The sequence below is a fragment of the Hemibagrus wyckioides genome, linkage group LG19 (genome assembly GCF_019097595.1).
Source record: "Hemibagrus wyckioides isolate EC202008001 linkage group LG19, SWU_Hwy_1.0, whole genome shotgun sequence".
Taxonomy (NCBI): domain Eukaryota; kingdom Metazoa; phylum Chordata; class Actinopteri; order Siluriformes; family Bagridae; genus Hemibagrus; species Hemibagrus wyckioides.
This window is the reverse complement of record NC_080728.1, coordinates 1,287,446-1,309,315: the sequence shown is the minus strand read 5'-3', so window position 1 is coordinate 1,309,315 and position 21,870 is coordinate 1,287,446. Positions and strand designations below refer to the sequence as shown.

Here is a 21,870-nt window from a genome sequence, read left to right as displayed (position 1 = left end):
ATGTGATTGTACCCTCCAGATCCACCTCACAGCCTTACTCTCCTGGGTTCACCAGCTAGGAGGACTCCTTCTAAGTGTTGAACAGGCTGCAGATCTGACACAAACACTCCACCAAATACCAAGTACACTAATCGAGCAGACTTGAGCTTGTTCTTTTTGACCCATGGCTTCACAGAAGTTTAGGAAGCGTCTGTAGAAACAGTAGAATGAAACGCTGACCTGTTTTTGAACGCTCTCGACACTAACACTGTTGTGACTGAATAATTAGACATCATGTCTCTAGTGTGAACCTCACCGCATACTGAGCAACCCACTGATCTCCACAAGCCAGAGATGATCCAAATACTCAGCAAGATACCTACACAACTGTCTGAATTACTGTCCAGTAAAAGCAGGAAGGTCATTTTAATTCACCACACTCCAGTACACACACACGGTGGTGTATTCCATTTAGAAAAATACAGACAAAAATAAGACTTTTTGCTTTCCTGTTTAAAAAGTAAGCTTTTCCATAATTAACATTGAGATAATTTAAAAAAAGAAAAAGAAATCTTCCCCCAATTTTTCTTTTACCTACAAACATGTACATTCCAATGTCAAAATAGCAGAGTTCTGTACTTCACATTGTTCAGTAGATTTTTTTTAATGCTCTAAAATAACAGAATTGTCACAAGCGTGTCTCCCTGTCAGGGTCATAATCTGAGGTCCGTGGAGACTGATCCGAGTTGCTGACTTCCTCTTTTCTCAGTGCTTGCAGCTCTGTCCCGGTGTTTCCGTTCAGCAGCGTTCTGCTCTTCTGCTTCTTCACGTGCCACTGCAGGACCAGCAGACCCAGTGCACACAGGAAGAACGAGGCCGTCCTGAGGCCCAGCGTGAGCCCCAGATACGCTATCCTGAAAGAGGAGGAAAAGGTCAAACTGGAGGTCTTCCCTTCAATGCCCTAACTCATCTAGAGGGCATTTTCCAGCCAGGGTGATGTGAAGCCTTTACCTGTAGGCCGTGGTGTTGTAGATTCTACATGCTCCTTTTCCTCCACACTTCTTATGGCCCCATTTCAGACACGTGGTGTCAATGATGGCTCCGTAGTATATCGGAGCTGGGATACCGGCTGGTAAAGGGCAGGTTTTATGAATTAAAGGTGTACCGACACTCCATAATATCACAATGTTAAAGCAGTTTAAAATAAATCTACCTAGAGTGCGTGTTATTAAGGTGTGAAATCCTAACGCAAGGGACTTCAGCTCTGGCTTGATGCACCTGTAGTGTAAAGAAACACAAAATATTATTCTAATATAATAATGCACTCTCTTTCAGTTTATCTATTCAGAGTAGCTTACCTGATGAGCAGCATGTATCCTGGAGTTCCACCCAGAGATATGATAAAGGAAGTGATGACGGACAAAGCCAGGAAGTAGGGGAATACTTGCTGGCAGCTCTCCCTGTGTCGACACTGCCCCACAGAGGCGGTCAGGTTTCCCCCTGACACACAGCTGCACTGTTCAAATGTCTGGACACATCACACACACACACACTGTGAATCTGGACCTCCTAATGATAATGTTTTTCCTTAAACGTTTCTGTTTGTAGGCGTGTCTAGACTTTTCTATCCACTGGACGCTCATCTTTAATCCCTGCTCTAGCCTTTAACAGTATTCAGAACTTTATACCCTGACACACGTTAGGTATTGGTATAGGAAGCCATGCTATTTATAATCATACATATCAGACACACTGTGTTTGGAACCTGAATTATTTCCACATCTTTAAAGCTACAAATTAACCTGCAGTAACTATATTCATGCAGTATATTTTGCCTTGTCTAAAATTCTATTATCTTAAAGTTCCAGATCAGGGACTGTAAGAAAATGTACTCCAGTGTGTACTATAAATAGCCTTAAGTTGCGTAATATAGGGTGGTTTCAGCAGTGATTTTCTCTGATGAAATGCCAGAATAGGTAACAGACTTTATCTTGTTCTTTGAAGAGCGTCGATTTGAGTTATTTCAACAAACACAGCCCATTGTTTTTGATGAAGAATACCATGTTCCCAGAGTGCTCACCATGTCCACTCCAGAGCCTCGAGATGTCCGGCACCCAGCCAGGCAGGCCGAGACGTACGTGAGACCGTTCTCACCGCACACCGGGTCCCATTCGGTCTCCGAGCACTGACAGTTCGCATTACAGCTCACAAAGAGAGATCTCTGCTCAATGGAGATATCCTCTGACCTGATCAGCACACACACACACACACAGAGTTTATCATTCAGGCACTGTACACACTCGGCATTGTTGTAGCCTGAGCTTTGATCAGTGCATTAACACACACAATATTCCTTTAGCACATTTTACACAATGGCTTTAAAGTGAAGGAAACTAAATAAATATCACACATTCTTCCAGCAATTCAGTAGGGCCTGAGACTCTGAGCTTACAAGAGTGAATAATAAAATGATGTAAGTGTTACACAATTATCAACCACCAAAAATACCACCACTAGTTTAGTTAATGAGATAAAAAAAAATAGCTTGTCACATGGCTGAGTAAATCCTGGTGTTGGGAAACTGACTGACTGAGCTTTTCTTTTCAAAAAAAATCCAATAAGACAAACCCATCAGAATTGATCAGTGTGTACTGAGCTGTAATCAGTGCTAGAGCCATACACAGCATTCAGTGTTTTCCAGATGACATACCCGTCATATGACACGGTGATACCAGCCACCCTCGCATTCTCACAGCCCAAGGCGAAGAAGAACAGCGAGAGGAAGTAGCCCAACAAAGATGTTCCCAGTGCAAACTTGGCAGCTCCCATGATGCCCAACTTAAACTTCTTCATGACCACTCCTCCTGAGAACATTCCTAAAGCAACAGCTGGGATGTTGATCATTCCTGGAAGATAGACCAGAGTTATGTAACGTTAGTTCAAAGCTCTGACTCTCTAATTTCACCATAAAAGTATGTACACATGGTCCATGCAGTTCTTCCTCTGATCCTCAAATCATCTGTCTCTCGCTGATGCATCAGTATCCCATTTCAGTCTTTCATCATCATCAAATAAAAAGAGTTTGATCTGATGCTGAGCCAGAAGCAGCCTGGCTGGAACTGGACACAGGCTGGAACTGGACAGTAGACTGTGCTGCCAATCACTAACAGGGTTAATATGACCTGTCCTGTGAGTCCAGCAGGTTTTCTGCCTTCACATCAGTCCATTGGAATGGCAATGGATTTATCTAATCTAAAGGAGATAAAGGGAAAAAGTCTTATACAGATCTCAGAACTAAGGTTCTTCTTATATCAGCTCTGTAACAGTGTTTGATTATGTTTTCTATACTGTGGCAGAAAATCTTCTGGATACAGCAAGCCACCAGACCACGGAAATGTACCAGAACTCGGTTCTTGGTTCTACCAGAGAGGAGGTCTTCAAAAACCTCCAGCGACTCACTGTATTCCTCCTCAACCCTTAACCTAACCCACCCTTTCTGCCTCACCCAGCTGTTCCTTAATCATTATCACACGTCTGCTACGGTCCACCAGTACGATGGCAAACCCTCCAGCTGTTTACCGCAACGCTCTCTGAACTTCATACAGTAAACCAGTGCTTGTTTTTAATAAGAGCTTTGGAGATGAGAACTTGCACATAACTCAGAGCATTGCATGTTTCTTCACTTCCATTTGTAAACCCAGATAAGCCCAGGAGGTTATTATTCCCTCCTGTTAATAAAGCCACTAAACCTGCAACACGTGGTCCTCGGGATTCCTCTATGGAATCATGTCTATCCTCTCTTTCTCCTAACGGGAGACCAAAACCATGGATGAGTACATCCAGAAGGCTCTCCATTCTCCAAGGATTCATCCTTTCATCCACTTTTTCACCAACTAAAAGAAGGAGATCTGTTACGTCTGTGTATCGACTGCTACAGTCATCGAGACAAACTCATTCACCTTTAGAAAACCTTTTTTTTTCATGTACAGACAGCAAGCAGAGGCCATCTATGTCAGATCTGTCAAAATAATCTCAACAAACCCTCAGTTTTCAGTAACAGTGCATCAATAAAGTCTGTTCTGTAGCCACAGTACTAGAACAACCATGTTTCATCCATAAAATAATAACATTAAGAACTCCAGCCTGATCACATTAGCCCTATTTACACATTATTAGATTTACAGAGGAGCCTGGGGTGGATCCGTCATTCGCAGGTGCTACTCTGTGGTTTTGTTTCCATCTGGATCAGCCATGTCTATTTTTCCCTCTTATCACATGTATATATACAGTATATATAACAGTTCAATCCTGTTATAAGTATTCTGTAGGTTTCCTCTATTTTTTCCTTCACATTGCTGTTTTCTATTGGTTCTGCATAACACTTTCCCTTCAAAGCTCCTTCACAATAGTACATTTGTCTTCCTCTCCCTGTCATACACAATGGGTTTATAATATCTGATCTTTGTTTCCTGTTAATCTTTTTGTTGTAGTTATACTGCAGTTTTGTGCCACTGGAACAATCAAACCAACCAACAAACATGTTTATTGCAGACTCCTGATAAATTTAGTGCTATTGAGCTATTTTCCACCCTCCCTAGCCCTTTCCTGTCTTTTACCCTACCCACTTCTCTCATCTCTAGCCATATATCTTTTCTTCTCTTTTTCTCTCAGGGACCCAGTCACTGAGGCACCAGAATTTATTTTCTTCAGGAGACCCAATGTCTTTAGAAACCTTCAGTTTCTAAAATCATCAACAGGCAATTTGGTTATTGTGACTAAGAAGATACGTGCACACATCTAACCCTTGGCCCCACCAGAGCTTTAAACCCAGAAATAGTCGTAATAAGCCCAGAAATATATATCTGGAATAGTATAAAATAACACATTTCCCAGTGCATTTGCTTGTTTAGTTGATACCATTAAGAAAAGCAAGTTAGGATTGATGTAGGATACGACTGAGTTGAAGGTTTAGGGTCTTGCTCATGGACCCAACGAAGGCAGTTTTGGTGCTGAACCAATATATTTCTTTTTTTATAAAACTAACTAGCGTGCACCGATTCATCCACCTTCAGACTGTGTGCTTTGTGTCAGCAGTTTGGGAAAGATCCAAATATGGGTGTGATGGACAGTTGTACGCATACTTTTGGTTGTATAACGTAGAGATTTCTTGTATGATGTGAGTGCAATTCCACTAGCAGCTACATCCATAGAGAAGGGATTCCCCATGTGCACCTTGGTGATGATTTATCTGTAACCAGTGTGTTAATGTACTATTTCCTGAATAGACTCACCCATCAGAAAGTTGGCTTTGGATGCTGACTGCCCATAATGTTGCTCTATGTATTTAGGTTTATATGTGACCATGCCTATTAAAGAATTAAACTGGATGATCGTTACACACAGGTACAAAACGTAGACGGGGTTCCCCAGCAGTGATCTCAGTGTTGGCAAAAAATCTGCAAAACAGAGTGAAATCTATTAGTCACTTAACCTTTGGATCTGAAACCAACACAGTCAGAAAAAAAAGAGTAGGCTGGACAGGTGACTACCTTTGGCCAGTTCTACAAAGCTGGTAGCTTTGTCTGCCTGGCATTTGTGGTGTACCACATGCGAGTCTTTGATAAAATTGGTCTGCTCAGCAGAGCACTTGGACAGTTGACCCTCTAATACAGGGAGAGACTTGGGCATGAACCACAGAGGTACAGCGGACAGCAGTGTGATGAGGCCTGCTATCAGGTACCCCAGCCACCATGCACCCACCCAGCGGGCATCTCCTGGTGTGATTGTAATACCCTCTATAAAAAAGAAACACAATCATTATAAATAAAAACACAGCTATCAAATGCACACTCATGCACATAAGCAAATACAGAGAAAGCATATATCCTTAATATTTATTAGAAATGCAAATAGCTGATGTATAAATATATACAGAAATATGATCTAATTGTTTGCACCATCATGGTGAGAACACCTCTCCTCACCCATGTTGACAAAGCCAATGTCCACATATAACTTTGCACAAAGAGATCCAAGCAGGTAGCCAAACACTGGACCGATGACCGATATTGTCTGAACAAACCCTGAAGCACACAGCAAACACAGACTGTTATGGGAGAATAGGCAGATCAAATAAAACCACTGACTGGAATCACATCAGAGATTCAGTTAGACAGGACTCTCTAGGGCCCAAGTCCAAGATCAGGCTTCAGATGTTTTCTCTGTTGACCTGACCAGAACTCAATCTTTCTGATGTTTGTACTTGGACTTTGACCACAGCCTGTTCTCTGACCTTGTTCTTGCCTCATGTTTAGAAAGTGCCTGAAAATATTTTATCTATTTTTTAGTTTTAATCAAATGGAATTTTTTATACATAATGTTGTTTAGATAAAGCTAAATATTCCATACCAATGTAGAAGGCAGCATTTTCCTCCAGAGCATGATCATCTATGTATGAAATTCCCAAAGGCTGTACAGGAGTTTCACCAATTCCACGCAGGATGTTCCCCAGCAACACATAGATCCACATGGATAACCTGGACTCATTCTCACAACCTGGTGAAGAAAACCAAATCATAAACAATGAGACAGATATGTGTATGTATGTATACGGTACACTCGGACACTGATACGGTGAGTATACCTGTGTTCAACACTGCAGAGGGGTGGGTCCCCACAGACAGCATTCTAGGTGGACTGGCTGGACACGGCGTGACGTTATGTGTTGAGTTCGCTGAAGATCTAACTGATGTTTCAAACTTATATCTGAATACAGGCAATCAGTTTAGCTCTTTTGGTAAGTAGGCAAAATAAATTAGAGACATGCACATTAGTCACAAGGTTTGGTGGCATGACATGAATTTCAGTGTCCAAACTGGTGAATTTGATCCAAGGAAGAAATGTGTTTCTTTTTATAAACAAATAAATCAGATTTCTTGTTGATTCCAGAAGGCACTTGCATACATTTTATCTTTTTTTTTTTTAAGTACAGCCAAGAACCACTGACCCATTGCTACTGTAACAGCTGTGGGTATGTTGGGGTAGGTTGGGCTGGGGTAAAATCCTACAAGTATGTTGGGGTAGGTTGGGTTGGGGTAAGATCTGTACACTGTTTATTTTTCACCCATTCTTCCTGGCAGGTTTGCTCCAGATTCTTCAGCTTGGTTGGATGCTATTTGTTGACTGTTATCTTTAAACCATGTTTAAACCATGCCTCCATTTGTTTTGTACCCAAACACAGTAGCTTGATCTTGGACTGTCACACCAGCAATCCACATCTTCATGGGGTCACTCTCTTGTTTTCATGTGGTTCTTTTTGAGCAGTGTTTACAATGTTTACAAGGTTCACTTTCACTCCACTGTCAGAGACTGAACACTCCTTCAGATTGAACTTTGGCCTCACTGTGGCTTCCCTCAACACTGTTTTGTGAGTTGAGTTCTGAGGGACAGCCTGTACGTAGTGCTTGGGTTGTGTGATTCGGTCTTTAATTCCTCTCCAGCACCGCTTACTGGACTGTCCATCCTTGCATAATTTCATACTCAATTCCTTTCACTCATTAAATTCTATTATCTTTAACGTGTTTGCAATGCTCTTGATTTTCACTCCTTCCTTTCAGACTAACATTCTCTTCAATGACAGTTCAACCAACCTTTTTGGTTTTTGTGCTCAGAAAGAGGAAGCTGTTTTTTTAAAAAATATATATATTTGTTGACCAGTTATTAATTTATGACTTATGAAGTCAGTTCTCGAAGTGGTCAGTCAACTCACTGGGAGAACACTCTCCTGGGCCACCACCTCCTTTGACTCCACAACATTCAGTTGAGCATTGAGGGGATGATGAGCAATCCACCAACCAGTTCATCAACCTGTCCAGTCAAACTGACAGTATTCTCAGGTCTTGTTGTCCATGCAACAGGTTCACTGACCATCACTACTGACATTGAGTCTATGGAGATCATTTGAATTGGTCTCCTACATAAAGTTTGGATATGCCCCTGAATATGTATTGTGGCAATAACATTGTGGCAGACCTCCAAACAGGTGAGTCAGTGAGTTACCCCATGATAGACAACAGACACATTACGATATGTGTTAAAATACCATGGCCTTTAGACATGTTTTTTTCAGCCTTCACTGACTGGCACAGTGGGGAACTTTATGGACATGATAGTGGCTGAGTTGTACAAATATTGTGTGTGTGTGTGTGTGTGTGTGTATTGGGAGGGTGACATCCTAGTGCACAATTCCCCACCAAATGCTGACTGGAGTGTTGTACAGGAAAATGCTTTCCTTTATGATTATACAATCACTTAACCACTTCATGATCCAGTGATTTCAAAATGAGCTGATGACCTGGAATGAATCCTGCTTTAACCATCTCTCTCATATCTACCCATCCATGTGGAAAGTCTGAGTGCAGTGACCATTCCAGAACTTTATAGTCTTGAGGTGTTCAGCAAATACAGCAAGCATCAAAGCTACCCTTTCATCCACCATCGGATTGTTGGATTGTACCATCCCTGAGACAAAGGTCTTGGAAGACTAGCTCACTAAAGCCCTGGCTGTACCAAGACTATTAACACCTCAGTGAAGTCCTGATCAAGTTCATGTACTCAATAACCTTGGTTGGAACCAGTGAGAGAAGCCATGGTTTCAACCTGAGGTTCTGTACATCAGGGAGAGTGATGGGGTTTGTTCAAACTCTGGTTATTGTGTATACTTAGTAATGTCCTATGGTCTTGTCAATGCTCTGTGTATTGACCTTGCACTGTTTAATGTGTTTGTTGTTCAGACCTAGATCCATGTCTGAGCCCTGTTCAGTACAATCTGTTTACATTCTACTCAAAAGATGTTTTTCAAATCTACTTTGCTTTCTTGTTTAAGACTACTTCTCTTTATTCCAACAAAAAATGTTCTCTTAAGAATGACACATTTAATTTAATTTTGTGGTAAAGAAAAAAAAAAAATCTGACCTTATAAATGCTAACAAAATTGTACATAAAGTTTGATGCTTTTTTTATTGTTACACAAAGGTCTATTCATTTGTTGGTTGGATAAGTATTCACCCCCTTAATCAATCACACTCATGGGCACTCTTCTAATTTAGCCATGATAGCCACGGGGCAGGTTGGATGACACGTTCTGTTATGACAGAATTCACAATCCCAAAAGTTTACTTGACAACTTTAAAGGGGGATTAAGGCCGCCTTTAGACATTAAGTAGGTCAGGCCTGGTCATATGCTTGCTACTGATGACTGTCATGTTGTTGGTCTTACCAGAAGGAGAGCTACTCCAAGCTGTATTCAGTACAGCTACACTAACGGCTACCTGGTGAGGATTTACAATATATATTTATGATATCCAAGCTTAACAGCAAGTTAATGAGGTCTACCTTTGCCCTGCTGGACTCTAGACGTGAGCCCACTTTAATGAGTTTCTTTGTGAAGTGTAGGGTGTTTCTTGGTGCCCTTGTTGTTTATGTACAATGACCATGTTTTCTGAGTGGATCTGGAGTTTGTACCCCTGTGACTCCTGTGAGGGTCAATAAGGCTCATTGATCTGGCATGGTTGTTGTCCAACAGGCAAAATCTTCAGCCATGAGGTATGTGCCAGTACTTCACTGGTGGTGCAGTTTTCCCAAGCTGGCGGGTGCTGCTTATAGACTGTCTGGATTTGATGAAGTTGGCCTCAGAATTGAGGTCTAAGCTTGAGTTGCTGTTTCTGAGTTAGCACAGGCATGGTGTGTGTTGTGTTCCTTACTTAAGCATCGTCCTCTGTCTCTATCAGATCCAAAGGCTTTATCAGATCCAAGGTAGGTTGGGATAAGCATAGCATAGTCCACAATATGAATATCTGAATCTGCAGACTCAAAGAGGCATAATAGCAGTTTCTGACCTGTGAGAATAGTCTTACTACAGCTGTTAGGCAGATGACAGAGTAACTTGGTTGTGTGATGAAAAAAGGGTAAAGGTGTTAGTCAACAAGAGGGCAAGAGAGGAATTAGCATATCCCCCAAACCCTGTAGAAGCTACAGCTCAGAACATGAGTGAGCAAACAAGCAAAGTTAGCAGTAGCAGTCCAAGCCAGCTAGTCACAGTCAGTGCAAGAACAGAGAAAGAAAGACACATTTATCACAGTGGGAGAAGAGGCAGAAGAAACAAAAACTGTAGTTCCAACTGAAGCCACCACCTGAAAGGGGCCAGCTCCAGGTCTACATACAGTCCCCAGATGGACATCAGAGAATAAAGTAATTGAGCTGAAGTGAAGTTACCTTGGGAAAGTACTATTTCTCTGTTATTGTATGATTTTGTGGTAAAGATCTCATGCATGTGCACAAGAGATTTTCCAGGATACAATATGACCTTCCATAACTCCTTGATCACATAATATAAAATGAAACAACACAAACAACACAAACAACAACTACAACACAAACAACAACTACAACAACGTAAAGAATAGGAGTAAAAACAGTAACATCAAAATGAACTGGGCAACAACAAAACTTCCTAAAGGTAAAGGTAGCCTTCCAGCTTACCGTCCAATAATAAAATGAGGGAGTGCAATTAGGAATGTCCCCAGTGACATCAGAAGACATCCAGTGGCAATGATTTTTGGTCGGTGAAGCTTGGCACCAAAGTAACTGACAAAGGCAATAACCAGCAAGTTACCTATCAGTGAAAGCAAGAAGCAGGGGAAAAGAAAAATGCTTGTTTATCCCATGCATGTTCATTAGGGCTTCATTTTACTGAAGACACACTGCTCATTAAAAACAAACAATTAGTCACATACTTGTGTTTCAAACATATGATTATTCCTGTGAAAAGCTAAACCATGGAACTGATAGTTATGTATAAAACTTTGATTCTATGTCTGGGACAACTACCAGGGACAGTGAGAATCATCAGGATATAATCTTGTGCGTTGTTTGTTCTACTGTACCTCTCCTGACCACCAGGGGCTGTGAGAAGCACCTAGAAGTACACTACCAGTTAAAAGTTTGGACACATCTTCTAATTCCATGGTCTTTCTTGATGTTTATTTCTTTCTACATTGTAAAACAATGCTGAAGGCGACTGAAATCCACAATAATGTCCTTTGAACAGTTGATATTGAGATATGTCTGCTACTGATGCTCTGTAAAGCCTTCATAACGCCTCTCATCTGAGGTGATGTTAATTGGTGATTTCTGAGGCTGGTCACTCTAAATGAACTTCTCCTCTGCAGCAGAGGTCAGTTTTGGTCTTGCTTTACTGGGATGGTCTTCATGTGAGCCAGTTTCATCATGGGGCTTGATGGGTTTTGCAAATGCACTTGACAATACTGTTCCTGCAAGAACTATTCCAGAACACCTGACCTTCATGTCTTAAAATAACAACTGACTGTTTTTTGTTGTCATTACATATGGATTACTGAAGTCCATGTGTGTTATTTCATAGTTTTGAAATCTCCAGGATTGTTCTAGAATGTAGAAAATGAATCCCTAAACAAAAAACACTGAATTAAAAGGTGTGTCCAAACTTTTGACTGGTAGTGTATATACCAACAGTATCATGACACACATGGATCATACACTGGAAGGATGTTAAGAATTGACTGTTGCCCTCACACCACTTGAAGGAAATGTTATACTTCTAGAACCATTTAAGAACCTCTGCGGTACAGGGTACCATACGAGGTACGGCGAGGAACATTCTGTAGAGCTGCCTTAAATTCAACTGAAAATCAATTGTTTCATAAAATTGCATAATATGACCTTAGGCTTTGTAATTTTTTTCATTCTTTTTGCCAAAGTCATCATTAACCTAAAAGCAGTTTTAAGAGACAAGCATTTTAGTTCAAATTTCTGTGTAGGTTTTGAGACAATACCCATACAAGGGAGAGGGCATGAGGCCCCCAAAAAGATGCTGTGGTGCCTAGAGAAATGTTAGTGTTTTAAGGATAGAAGAATGCACCAGCTTTAGGGAATGTAGTGCACACAGATCATGCAAGATCCAGGAACTAGGGACATGCATGCTGGAACACTTTCTGTTCTGCAATCCTAAATTGGCGATTCATTCTGAGGAGCCAGACACAGAAAATCCCTTTGTTCATTCAGCATGGCAGACCTGCTTGGGAAAGGAACCACAAGATTTTGGTCTGGCTACCAGCAAAAGCAGTATCTTGCCAGTCACCTTATGGCCTTGTGGCCATTCCATAAAGTTCCAACCTGGCTTTCATTTCCTGGTAAATGATGTGTTCTGATAATACACTGAGACCTATGACCACACATTGCTCCTCGACCTGTAAGAGAAGAGCATCTCTTCAATGGGGATATTTTATTATTGCCCACATTATTTTTAGAAAAGCCTTTTCAGTAAGCTGCAACCTAGGGCCTTCCAGGTATACAGCTACAGCAGGGATTATTATTTACAATCACACTATCTGGTGTCACTCAGATCTTTTTTTCTGAGGTTTCTTCCCCTTGTTGTTTCAGGAAGTTTTTACTTGTAGCTTGAACTACATCTAACTAATTTGGCATAAGAAATGGGAGGAATCTATAAGAAATCAGATTTGAAGAAACCAGCTATTCTTCTAAATAAGGAAGTAAGGGTAGGGTCTACTTTTGAGAGCATGACTATCCTAGCCTAAGATGTCCACCTTGTTATTGTTGGATCTCAGTATCAGGATGTTTTGTTTATTGTGTGATTCTGAAATCTGCACACCCATATCCAGGGCTTCCTGGAATACTGTGTCATACTATATCTTCTTTTGATACTGTGTTATAGGTCACTGTGCACACACACACACACACACACACACACACACACACACAGAAGTTATCCTGGTGATTCTCACTGACCCTGGTGGTTAGGAAGGATGAAATAAATTGTCATTATTATGTACTTAAACCTTAGAACTTAGGACCTGAGAAAAGCAGACATTTGACAGGATAGCTATGCCTTGTTCTAACGGCAAAAATCCTATGAAAATGGAAGCTGTTGGAACAATGTGTGTGGTTAGTGCAACTTATTAAGATCTCCAAAGGAGCCTGAGATTAGATTACTTACTTATTATATAGAAAACATGAAATCCAAGCTAACATTGGTTAATTTCCCTAAAAGCTAATCTGGCACAAAGAATACCGATGAAGCCATGAAAGGCTGTTAGTTCCATTTTAAAAAATTCTCAGACTGGACTGAAATCCACACGCATGATGATATTGCTCTTACCTATTTCAAAGCTGCCATCAATGATGCCTATTAAGTAACTGGGGATGTCAAAGCGCCGCTCCAGCTGAGTTATTGTGCTTTTCATATAGCTCCCAGATAAAGCCTTTGAAAAGTATGCAAAGGACAAAGCTACAAGGAACATCTGGAATGAAAGAGACGTAGGTTTTAATTTGAATCATGTACTAGAGTGCTACTTTGAATGCAGAATATGCATCACGTTCATTCATTCTTCTGATTTAACTACTAAATCCGTATATGCAGGAACTACTGGTCAGTGAGCAGCAGCAGGCTTTGACCACCAAATTCGGTGAGGAAGAATGACATTAATAATTACCTTAAACATTGTACATTTTAATATTTAGACCTCCTCCTTTCATTACTTGGACTGGTAGTCTTCTAATGACCATTAGAATGAATTGTGTTAGATTTGAATGTTTATTTTAAGCCTAATGAATCTTTTTCAGTCTAAACTTTTCAGTCTAAACTGAAAATTCTGTTTTTTTAACCAAATTTTGTCTGAGAGGCCATAAATTTCATGGTATCCCTAATAAACATAGGAAATTGGTCTATTATCAGCTGAAATGTGAAAATACATTGCTTGAAATTTTATTTCACATTAACAAGCTGAAGTTTATGATCCAAAACTCTTGTGAAGAAAGTATTGCATTCATTTGATCTGGATGTTTAGCTCTTCCAGGTTAAAGTTCCAGTCTGTCTTTTAACAAGATAACCAATGCAAACATACACGACTCAGAATGGATGTAGGATTATGAAATACAAGTATGAAATATCTCCAAGCTTATAAGAGAAGGCTGCTCTTTTCTTCACAGAAATGTACAGTAGGACCAACAAATTGACTGACTGAGTATGACTGATTTCCTGTTTCAATCACCGGTACCCATATGGTCAGGAGCATAGTCTGAAACCCTTCTTTGTTCAGAGGATTAAGCACTTCAAAGAAGGATTTCTCCACAAACTGCAGCTAAATCTTGTTTTGATTTACTGACGTCAATAGCCAATCACGTTCTAACCGTGAGCAAATAAAACACACCTCCGCCGCCCGACACACTAAGTAATTTGTTGTGGAATTTATTGTTCTAGGAAAAACTCGGCCTTACTTTCAGGCCGGAACAGCACGAGCGCTGCCGTCTCAACGTAATCCCATTGTCTGGTGACCAAGTGGCTTTCCTCGGTGGGTCCATCCTCCTCAAAAAAGTTCCATTTTCCCTAATGAAATTTCTCGCCATCGATGCAGTCAACCCTGCAGGAACGTAACAGAAACTTTTATTCCAGTTATTACTAACAGAAAAGCATTTAGAATGTGGTTACATAAAATTATAAAAGAAGCTTGCAAAGGACTTCCTTCAGACCTAAAAACAGAACGTAGCTAATCTCCAGCGTGAGGAGCACATTTTAGCCGGATGCGCCACTGGTTTTAGCTAAAAGAAAACAGTTATGGCTAAAAAAACTCCTCAGATTCTTTATTATCAAGGAAACAAAGACATAGTTCTTAATTTCCACGTAGATTACTGGTTTGGCATATCGCTCTAACCAAACAATACACCACTTGTTGGCTAAAAGGGCACTGGAAATGTTCCCAGGGTATGCAAAGGCTTTAAAAACACTGCTGTGTGTTAAACAAAGGACTAACATCAAGTTATTTTAGATATATTTACTTTATAGTCCCTTATATCATTTGAAATTTATCTTTGCTCAATAAAAGAATACACAAAAAATATAAATAGTTTACCTTATTGTTTTTTTTGTTTTATACTTTCTGAATTTTTCACTTTTCAAATTGAAGTCAAAAACATACATTAAAATATTCCTCATGGAAGCAGGTTTGGAGTATTAGAGTCCAAAAAAAACAAAGGCTTTTCTTCTCTACACTGCTGGGGTGAATAATTCAGATTACATACTTAATTTCATGACAAGTCATGTGATCAGCTATGTGACCAGATTTGAACCGTGGAAAATGTTAGGTCAGTGTTTTCTCTCTGTAGAACCTGGTGAATGTTTTCTGTCTGTAGAACCTGGTGAATGTTTTCTATCTGTAGAACCTGGTGAATGTTTTCTGTCTGTAGAACCTGGTGAATGTTTTCTGTCTGTAGAACCTGGTGAATGTTTTCTGTCTGTAGAACCTGGTGAATGTTTTCTGTCTGTAGAACCTGGTGAATGTTTTCTGTCTGTAGAACCTGGTCAATGTTTTCTGTCTGTAGAACCTGGTCAATGTTTTCTGTCTGTAGAACCTGGTGAATGTTTTCTGTCCGTAGAACCTGGTCAATGTTTTCTGTCCGTAGAACCTGGTCAATGTTTTCTGTCCGTAGAACCTGGTCAATGTTTTCTGTCTGTAGAACCTGGTCAATGTTCCTTAAGTGTAGAAACTTGTGGATGTTTTCTGTCTGTGGAACCTTGTGAATGTTTTCTCTCTGTAGAACCTGGTCAGTTCCCTGACTTTAGAACCCTGTGTGAAGGTAACAGGCAGCAGTCGTGACAACCTCTCAGTCCATCACATGCTCATGTCTTCTAATGAGCCTTTTCTTCTTTTCTAGAATGTTTTCTGTCTGTTGAACCTGGTCAGTGTTTTCTGTCTGTAGAACCTGGTGAATGTTTTCTGTCTGTAGAACCTGGTCAGTGTTTTCTGTCTGTAGAACCTGGTCAGTGTTTTCTGTCTGTAGAACCTGGTGAATGTTTTCTGTCTGTAGAACCTGGTCAGTGTTTTCTGTCTGTAGAACCTGGTCAGTGTTTTCTGTCTGTAGAACCTGGTGAATGTTTTCTGTCTGTAGAACCTGGTGAATGTTTTCTGTCTGTAGAACCTGGTCAGTGTTTTCTGTCTGTAGAACCTGGTCAGTGTTTTCTCTCTGTAGAACCTGGTGAATGTTTTCTCTATGTAGAACCTGGTGAATGTTTTCTCTCTGTAGAACCTGGTGAATGTTTTCTCTCTGTAGAACCTGGTGAATGTTTTCTGTCTGTAGAACCTGGTGAATGTTTTCTCTCTGTAGAACCTGGTCAATGTTTTCTGTCTGTAGAACCTGGTCAATGTTTTCTGTCTGTAGAACCTGGTCAGTGTTTTCTTTCTGTAGAACCTGGTGAATGTTTTCTGTCTGTAGAACCTGGTGAATGTTTTCTCTCTGTAGAACCTGGTCAGTGTTTTCTTTCTGTAGAACCTGGTCAATGTTTTCTGTCTGTAGAACCTGGTCAGTGTTTTCTTTCTGTAGAACCTGGTCAATGTTTTCTGTCTGTAGAACCTGGTCAGTGTTTTCTCTCTGTAGAACCTGGTCAGTGTTTTCTTTCTGTAGAACCTGGTCAGTGTTTTCTGTCTGTAGAACCTGGTCAGTGTTTTCTTTCTGTAGAACCTGGTCAGTGTTTTCTTTCTGTAGAACCTGGTCAATGTTTTCTGTCTGTAGAACCTGGTCAGTGTTTTCTTTCTGTAGAACCTGGTGAATGTTTTCTGTCTGTAGAACCTGGTGAATGTTTTCTGTCTGTAGAACCTGGTGAATGTTTTCTTTCTGTAGAACCTGGTCAGTGTTTTCTCTCTGTAGAACCTGGTGAATGTTTTCTGTCTGTAGAACCTGGTGAATGTTTTCTGTCTGTAGAACCTGGTCAGTGTTTTCTGTCTGTAGAACCTGGTCAGTGTTTTCTCTCTGTAGAACCTGGTGAATGTTTTCTCTATGTAGAACCTGGTGAATGTTTTCTCTCTGTAGAACCTGGTGAATGTTTTCTCTCTGTAGAACCTGGTGAATGTTTTCTGTCTGTAGAACCTGGTGAATGTTTTCTGTCTGTAGAACCTGGACAGTGTTTTCTTTCTGTAGAACCTGGTGAATGTTTTCTCTCTGTAGAACCTGGTGAATGTTTTCTGTCTGTAGAACCTGGTGAATGTTTTCTGTCTGTAGAACCTGGTGAATGTTTTCTGTCTGTAGAACCTGGACAGTGTTTTCTCTCTGTAGAACCTGGTGAATGTTTTCTCTCTGTAGAACCTGGTGAATGTTTTCTCTCTGTAGAACCTGGTGAATGTTTTCTGTCTGTAGAACCTGGTGAATGTTTTCTGTCTGTAGAACCTGGTCAGTGTTTTCTTTCTGTAGAACCTGGTGAATGTTTTCTGTCTGTAGAACCTGGTGAATGTTTTCTCTCTGTAGAACCTGGTCAGTGTTTTCTTTCTGTAGAACCTGGTGAATGTTTTCTGTCTGTAGAACCTGGTCAGTGTTTTCTCTCTGTAGAACCTGGTGAATGTTTTCTCTCTGTAGAACCTGGTCAGTGTTTTCTTTCTGTAGAACCTGGTGAATGTTTTCTGTCTGTAGAACCTGGTCAGTGTTTTCTCTCTGTAGAACCTGGTGAATGTTTTCTCTCTGTAGAACCTGGTGAATGTTTTCTCTCTGTAGAACCTGGTGAATGTTTTCTCTCTGTAGAACCTGGTGAATGTTTTCTGTCTGTAGAACCTGGTGAATGTTTTCTCTCTGTAGAACCTGGTGAATGTTTTCTCTCTGTAGAACCTGGTGAATGTTTTCTTTCTGTAGAACCTGGTGAATGTTTTCTGTCTGTAGAACCTGGTGAATGTTTTCTGTCTGTAGAACCTGGTGAATGTTTTCTCTCTGTAGAACCTGGTGAATGTTTTCTCTCTGTAGAACCTGGTGAATGTTTTCTCTCTGTAGAACCTGGTGAATGTTTTCTGTCTGTAGAACCTGGTGAATGTTTTCTGTCTGTAGAACCTGGTGAATGTTTTCTCTCTGTAGAACCTGGTGAATGTTTTCTCTCTGTAGAACCTGGTGAATGTTTTCTCTCTGTAGAACCTGGTGAATGTTTTCTGTCTGTAGAATCTGGTGAATGTTTTCTGTCTGTAGAACCTGGTCAGTGTTTTCTGTCTGTAGAACCTGGTCAGTGTTTTCTCTCTGTAGAATCTGGTGAATGTTTTCTCTCTGTAGAACCTGGTCAATGTTTTCTCTCTGTAGAACCTGGTGAATGTTTTCTCTCTGTAGAACCTGGTCAGTGTTTTCTCTCTGTAGAACCTGGTGAATGTTTTCTGTCTGTAGAACCTGGTCAGTGTTTTCTCTCTGTAGAACCTGGTCAGTGTTTTCTCTCTGTAGAACCTGGTGAATGTTTTCTCTCTGTAGAACCTGGTCAGTGTTTTCTCTCTGTAGAACCTGGTGAATGTTTTCTCTCTGTAGAACCTGGTCAGTGTTTTCTCTCTGTAGAACCTGGTGAATGTTTTCTCTCTGTAGAACCTGGTGAATGTTTTCTCTCTGTAGAACCTGGTGAATGTTTTCTCTCTGTAGAACCTGGTGAATGTTTTCTGTCTGTAGAACCTGGTGAATGTTTTCTCTCTGTAGAACCTGGTGAATGTTTTCTGTCTGTAGAACCTGGTGAATGTTTTCTCTCTGTAGAACCTGGTGAATGTTTTCTGTCTGTAGAACCTGGTGAATGTTTTCTCTCTGTAGAACCTGGTCAGTGTTTTCTCTCTGTAGAACCTGGTCAGTGTTTTCTCTCTGTAGAACCTGGTCAGTGTTTTGTCTCTGTAGAACCTGGTCAGTGTTTTCTCTCTGTAGAACCTGGTGAATGTTTTCTCTCTGTAGAACCTGGTCAGTGTTTTCTCTCTGTAGAACCTGGTCAGTGTTTTCTCTCTGTAGAACCTGGTGAATGTTTTCTCTCTGTAGAACCTGGTGAATGTTTTCTCTCTGTAGAACCTGGTCAGTGTTTTCTCTCTGTAGAACCTGGTGAATGTTTTCTCTCTGTAGAACCTGGTGAATGTTTTCTCTCTGTAGAACCTGGTCAGTGTTTTCTCTCTGTAGAACCTGGTGAATGTTTTCTCTCTGTAGAACCTGGTGAATGTTTTCTCTCTGTAGAACCTGGTCAGTGTTTTCTCTCTGTAGAACCTGGTCAGTGTTTTCTCTCTGTAGAACCTGGTGAATGTTTTCTGTCTGTAGAACCTGGTCAGTGTTTTCTCTCTGTAGAACCTGGTCAGTGTTTTCTCTCTGTAGAACCTGGTGAATGTTTTCTCTCTGTAGAACCTGGTCAGTGTTTTCTCTCTGTAGAACCTGGTCAGTGTTTTCTCTCTGTAGAACCTGGTCAGTGTTTTCTCTCTGTAGAACCTGGTGAATGTTTTCTCTCTGTAGAACCTGGTGAATGTTTTCTCTCTGTAGAACCTGGTCAGTGTTTTCTCTCTGTAGAACCTGGTGAATGTTTTCTCTCTGTAGAACCTGGTGAATGTTTTCTGTCTGTAGAACCTGGTGAATTTTTTCTGTCTGTAGAACCTGGTGAATGTTTTCTCTCTGTAGAACCTGGTGAATGTTTTCTGTCTGTAGAACCTGGTGAATGTTTTCTCTCTGTAGAACCTGGTGAATGTTTTCTCTCTGTAGAACCTGGTGAATGTTTTCTGTCTGTAGAACCTGGTGAATGTTTTCTCTCTGTAGAACCTGGTCAGTGTTTTCTCTCTGTAGAACCTGGTGAATGTTTTCTCTCTGTAGAACCTGGTGAATGTTTTCTCTCTGTAGAACCTGGTGAATGTTTTCTCTCTGTAGAACCTGGTGAATGTTTTCTGTCTGTAGAACCTGGTGAATGTTTTCTCTCTGTAGAACCTGGTGAATGTTTTCTCTCTGTAGAACCTGGTGAATGTTTTCTCTCTGTAGAACCTGGTGAATGTTTTCTCTCTGTAGAACCTGGTGAATGTTTTCTCTCTGTAGAACCTGGTCAGTGTTTTCTCTCTGTAGAACCTGGTGAATGTTTTCTCTCTGTAGAACCTGGTGAATGTTTTCTCTCTGTAGAACCTGGTCAGTGTTTTCTGTCTGTAGAACCTGGTCAGTGTTTTCTCTCTGTAGAACCTGGTGAATGTTTTCTCTCTGTAGAACCTGGTGAATGTTTTCTCTCTGTAGAACCTGGTGAATGTTTTCTCTCTGTAGAACCTGGTGAATGTTTTCTCTCTGTAGAACCTGGTCAGTGTTTTCTCTCTGTAGAACCTGGTGAATGTTTTCTCTCTGTAGAACCTGGTGAATGTTTTCTGTCTGTAGAACCTGGTGAATGTTTTCTCTCTGTAGAACCTGGTGAATGTTTTCTGTCTGTAGAACCTGGTGAATGTTTTCTCTCTGTAGAACCTGGTGAATGTTTTCTGTCTGTAGAACCTGGTGAATGTTTTCTCTCTGTAGAACCTGGTGAATGTTTTCTGTCTGTAGAACCTGGTGAATGTTTTCTCTCTGTAGAACATGGTGAATGTTCCCTGAGTGTAGAAACTTGTGGATGTTTTCTGTCTGTGGAACCCTGTGAATGTTCCCTGACTCTAGAACCCTGTGTGAAGGTAACAGGCAGCAGTCATGACAACCTCTCAGTCCATCACATGCTCATGTCTTCTAATGAGCCTTTTCTTCTTTTCTAGGCCAGACCCAGAGCTTGGACTCAAACACAGAGACACAAATAAACACATAAAGGCTTTATATTTATCCAGGCTCCTGCTACAGGATGCATGTTATGTATTAAAGCATGACATGACCTGAATTTAAATGCCCAGGATGCCGTTTGTTGGTGATTGAAGATGAGCAGTGACTAGATAATAACATTAAAGACCCTGTGGAAAGGTGGTGTGCACGCGCCTGGATTTCGTGGCACTTGTTTGAACGCGTTAAATGCGCAGTGTCCTGTCTCATGTGTGTCATGTGTCCAGCACAACAAACTAATCCCCGCTGTAACAGACACGGGCTTTTAGATCAGACTGTGCTCTCTGATCATAATCCACAATTTCAACACCATTCATTATTAGTGAGGTCTAATAAACCAGCGGTAATACTCACAAAATCGGAGTTTACGCAAATCAAAGCTCTGCTCTCTCCGTCCTCTCCGGTGTGTTATATAAAAAATCAGGAGTAAAAACCCGAGACTTTTCCCGACGCTACAGAACGGGCTGGTCTCCAGTGGACATGAAAAGCTCACGCGCAGCAGATGCCACGGGCTTGAAAGAAACTTCCCATAAGCTTGGAGGATGAAAGGCTTGTATTCCGAGTCCGAGTCACATCCCGTGTTTTTCTCTGAGAGAGAGAGAGAGTGAGAGAGAGAGAGAAAAGCGCAGTCGTGTTGTGAAGAGAGTAATCTTTTGCGCCAGCTCCCCCTAACCTTCCTGAGAAACAGCTTCCACCGTGTTCGCAAGATTCCCGATGAATTGGCTCGAGCTCTTAGCCTGCAGACAGACAGACAGACAGATCTGCTGAGGTGCTCTGGAGATGTTTCCCAGTTCAGCCACAGAATGGTTTAAATCTCATGTTTACTCCTGGTCTGAGAAGTAATGCTGTTAAACCTTTTCACCAGGGGAGACTGGGGTCAGTTGTAACAGGGGACAGTGTGTAAGATCTGAACATTCAGTAATCTCCCACATCTCCCAGTTGCTCCAATCAGTTTCAGTGATGTCATTCACTTTGCACATGCCCACTGCCTCTGGCTTGCTTACACTAGACATTCATAGTTTGGGGGTATGGAAGGAAATTGAAATATTTTGGATTATCAATCAAATCCATATTTCCTGGTGTGATGTTCTTCTCTCTCTCTCTCTCACACACACACACACACACACACACGAGACCACACACTCATTCTCAGGAACTTAATTAAAATAAAACAGATTAAGGTGGTCACCAGCTGTAAAATACATTGTGTATTTGGTGGTCACTCTGTCCACTGACTCTCAAAGTTTTCTTCATTTCTAT

The 21,870-nt window shown here is 41.0% G+C and overlaps 1 protein-coding gene across 1 annotated transcript; it reads right to left on the bottom strand.

Annotated features, from left to right (window-relative positions):
• Positions 1–371: 371 nt before the first annotated feature.
• Positions 372–21,515, bottom strand: slco1c1 (solute carrier organic anion transporter family, member 1C1). Its single transcript, XM_058416887.1, has 16 exons — positions 21,284–21,515; positions 20,965–21,198; positions 14,311–14,453; positions 13,193–13,334; positions 10,519–10,651; positions 6,623–6,744; positions 6,388–6,534; positions 5,964–6,062; positions 5,529–5,774; positions 5,271–5,435; positions 2,690–2,885; positions 2,060–2,225; positions 1,338–1,507; positions 1,193–1,257; positions 991–1,108; positions 372–893 (listed from the first exon to the last, which is right to left on the bottom strand). The coding sequence occupies exons 3-16, from the start codon at positions 14,437–14,439 to the stop codon at positions 668–670; spliced, it is 2,124 nt and encodes a 707-aa protein (XP_058272870.1). The 5' UTR covers positions 14,440–14,453; positions 20,965–21,198; positions 21,284–21,515; the 3' UTR covers positions 372–667.
• Between the last annotated feature and the right edge of the window lie 355 nt (positions 21,516–21,870).

Bases quoted from the DNA above. Each gene is read 5' to 3' on its own strand.
- slco1c1 (XM_058416887.1), bottom strand. From the start codon at position 14,439: ATGGCGAGAAATTTCATTAGGGAAAATGGAACTTTTTTGAGGAGGATG. The intron at 6,063-6,387 runs GTATGGAATATT...TGTGTGCTTCAG, and splicing joins AAATGCTGCCTTCTACATTG to GGTTTGTTCAGACAATATCG. The intron at 894-990 runs GTAAAGGCTTCA...CTCCTCTTTCAG, and splicing joins TACAACACCACGGCCTACAG to GATAGCGTATCTGGGGCTCA.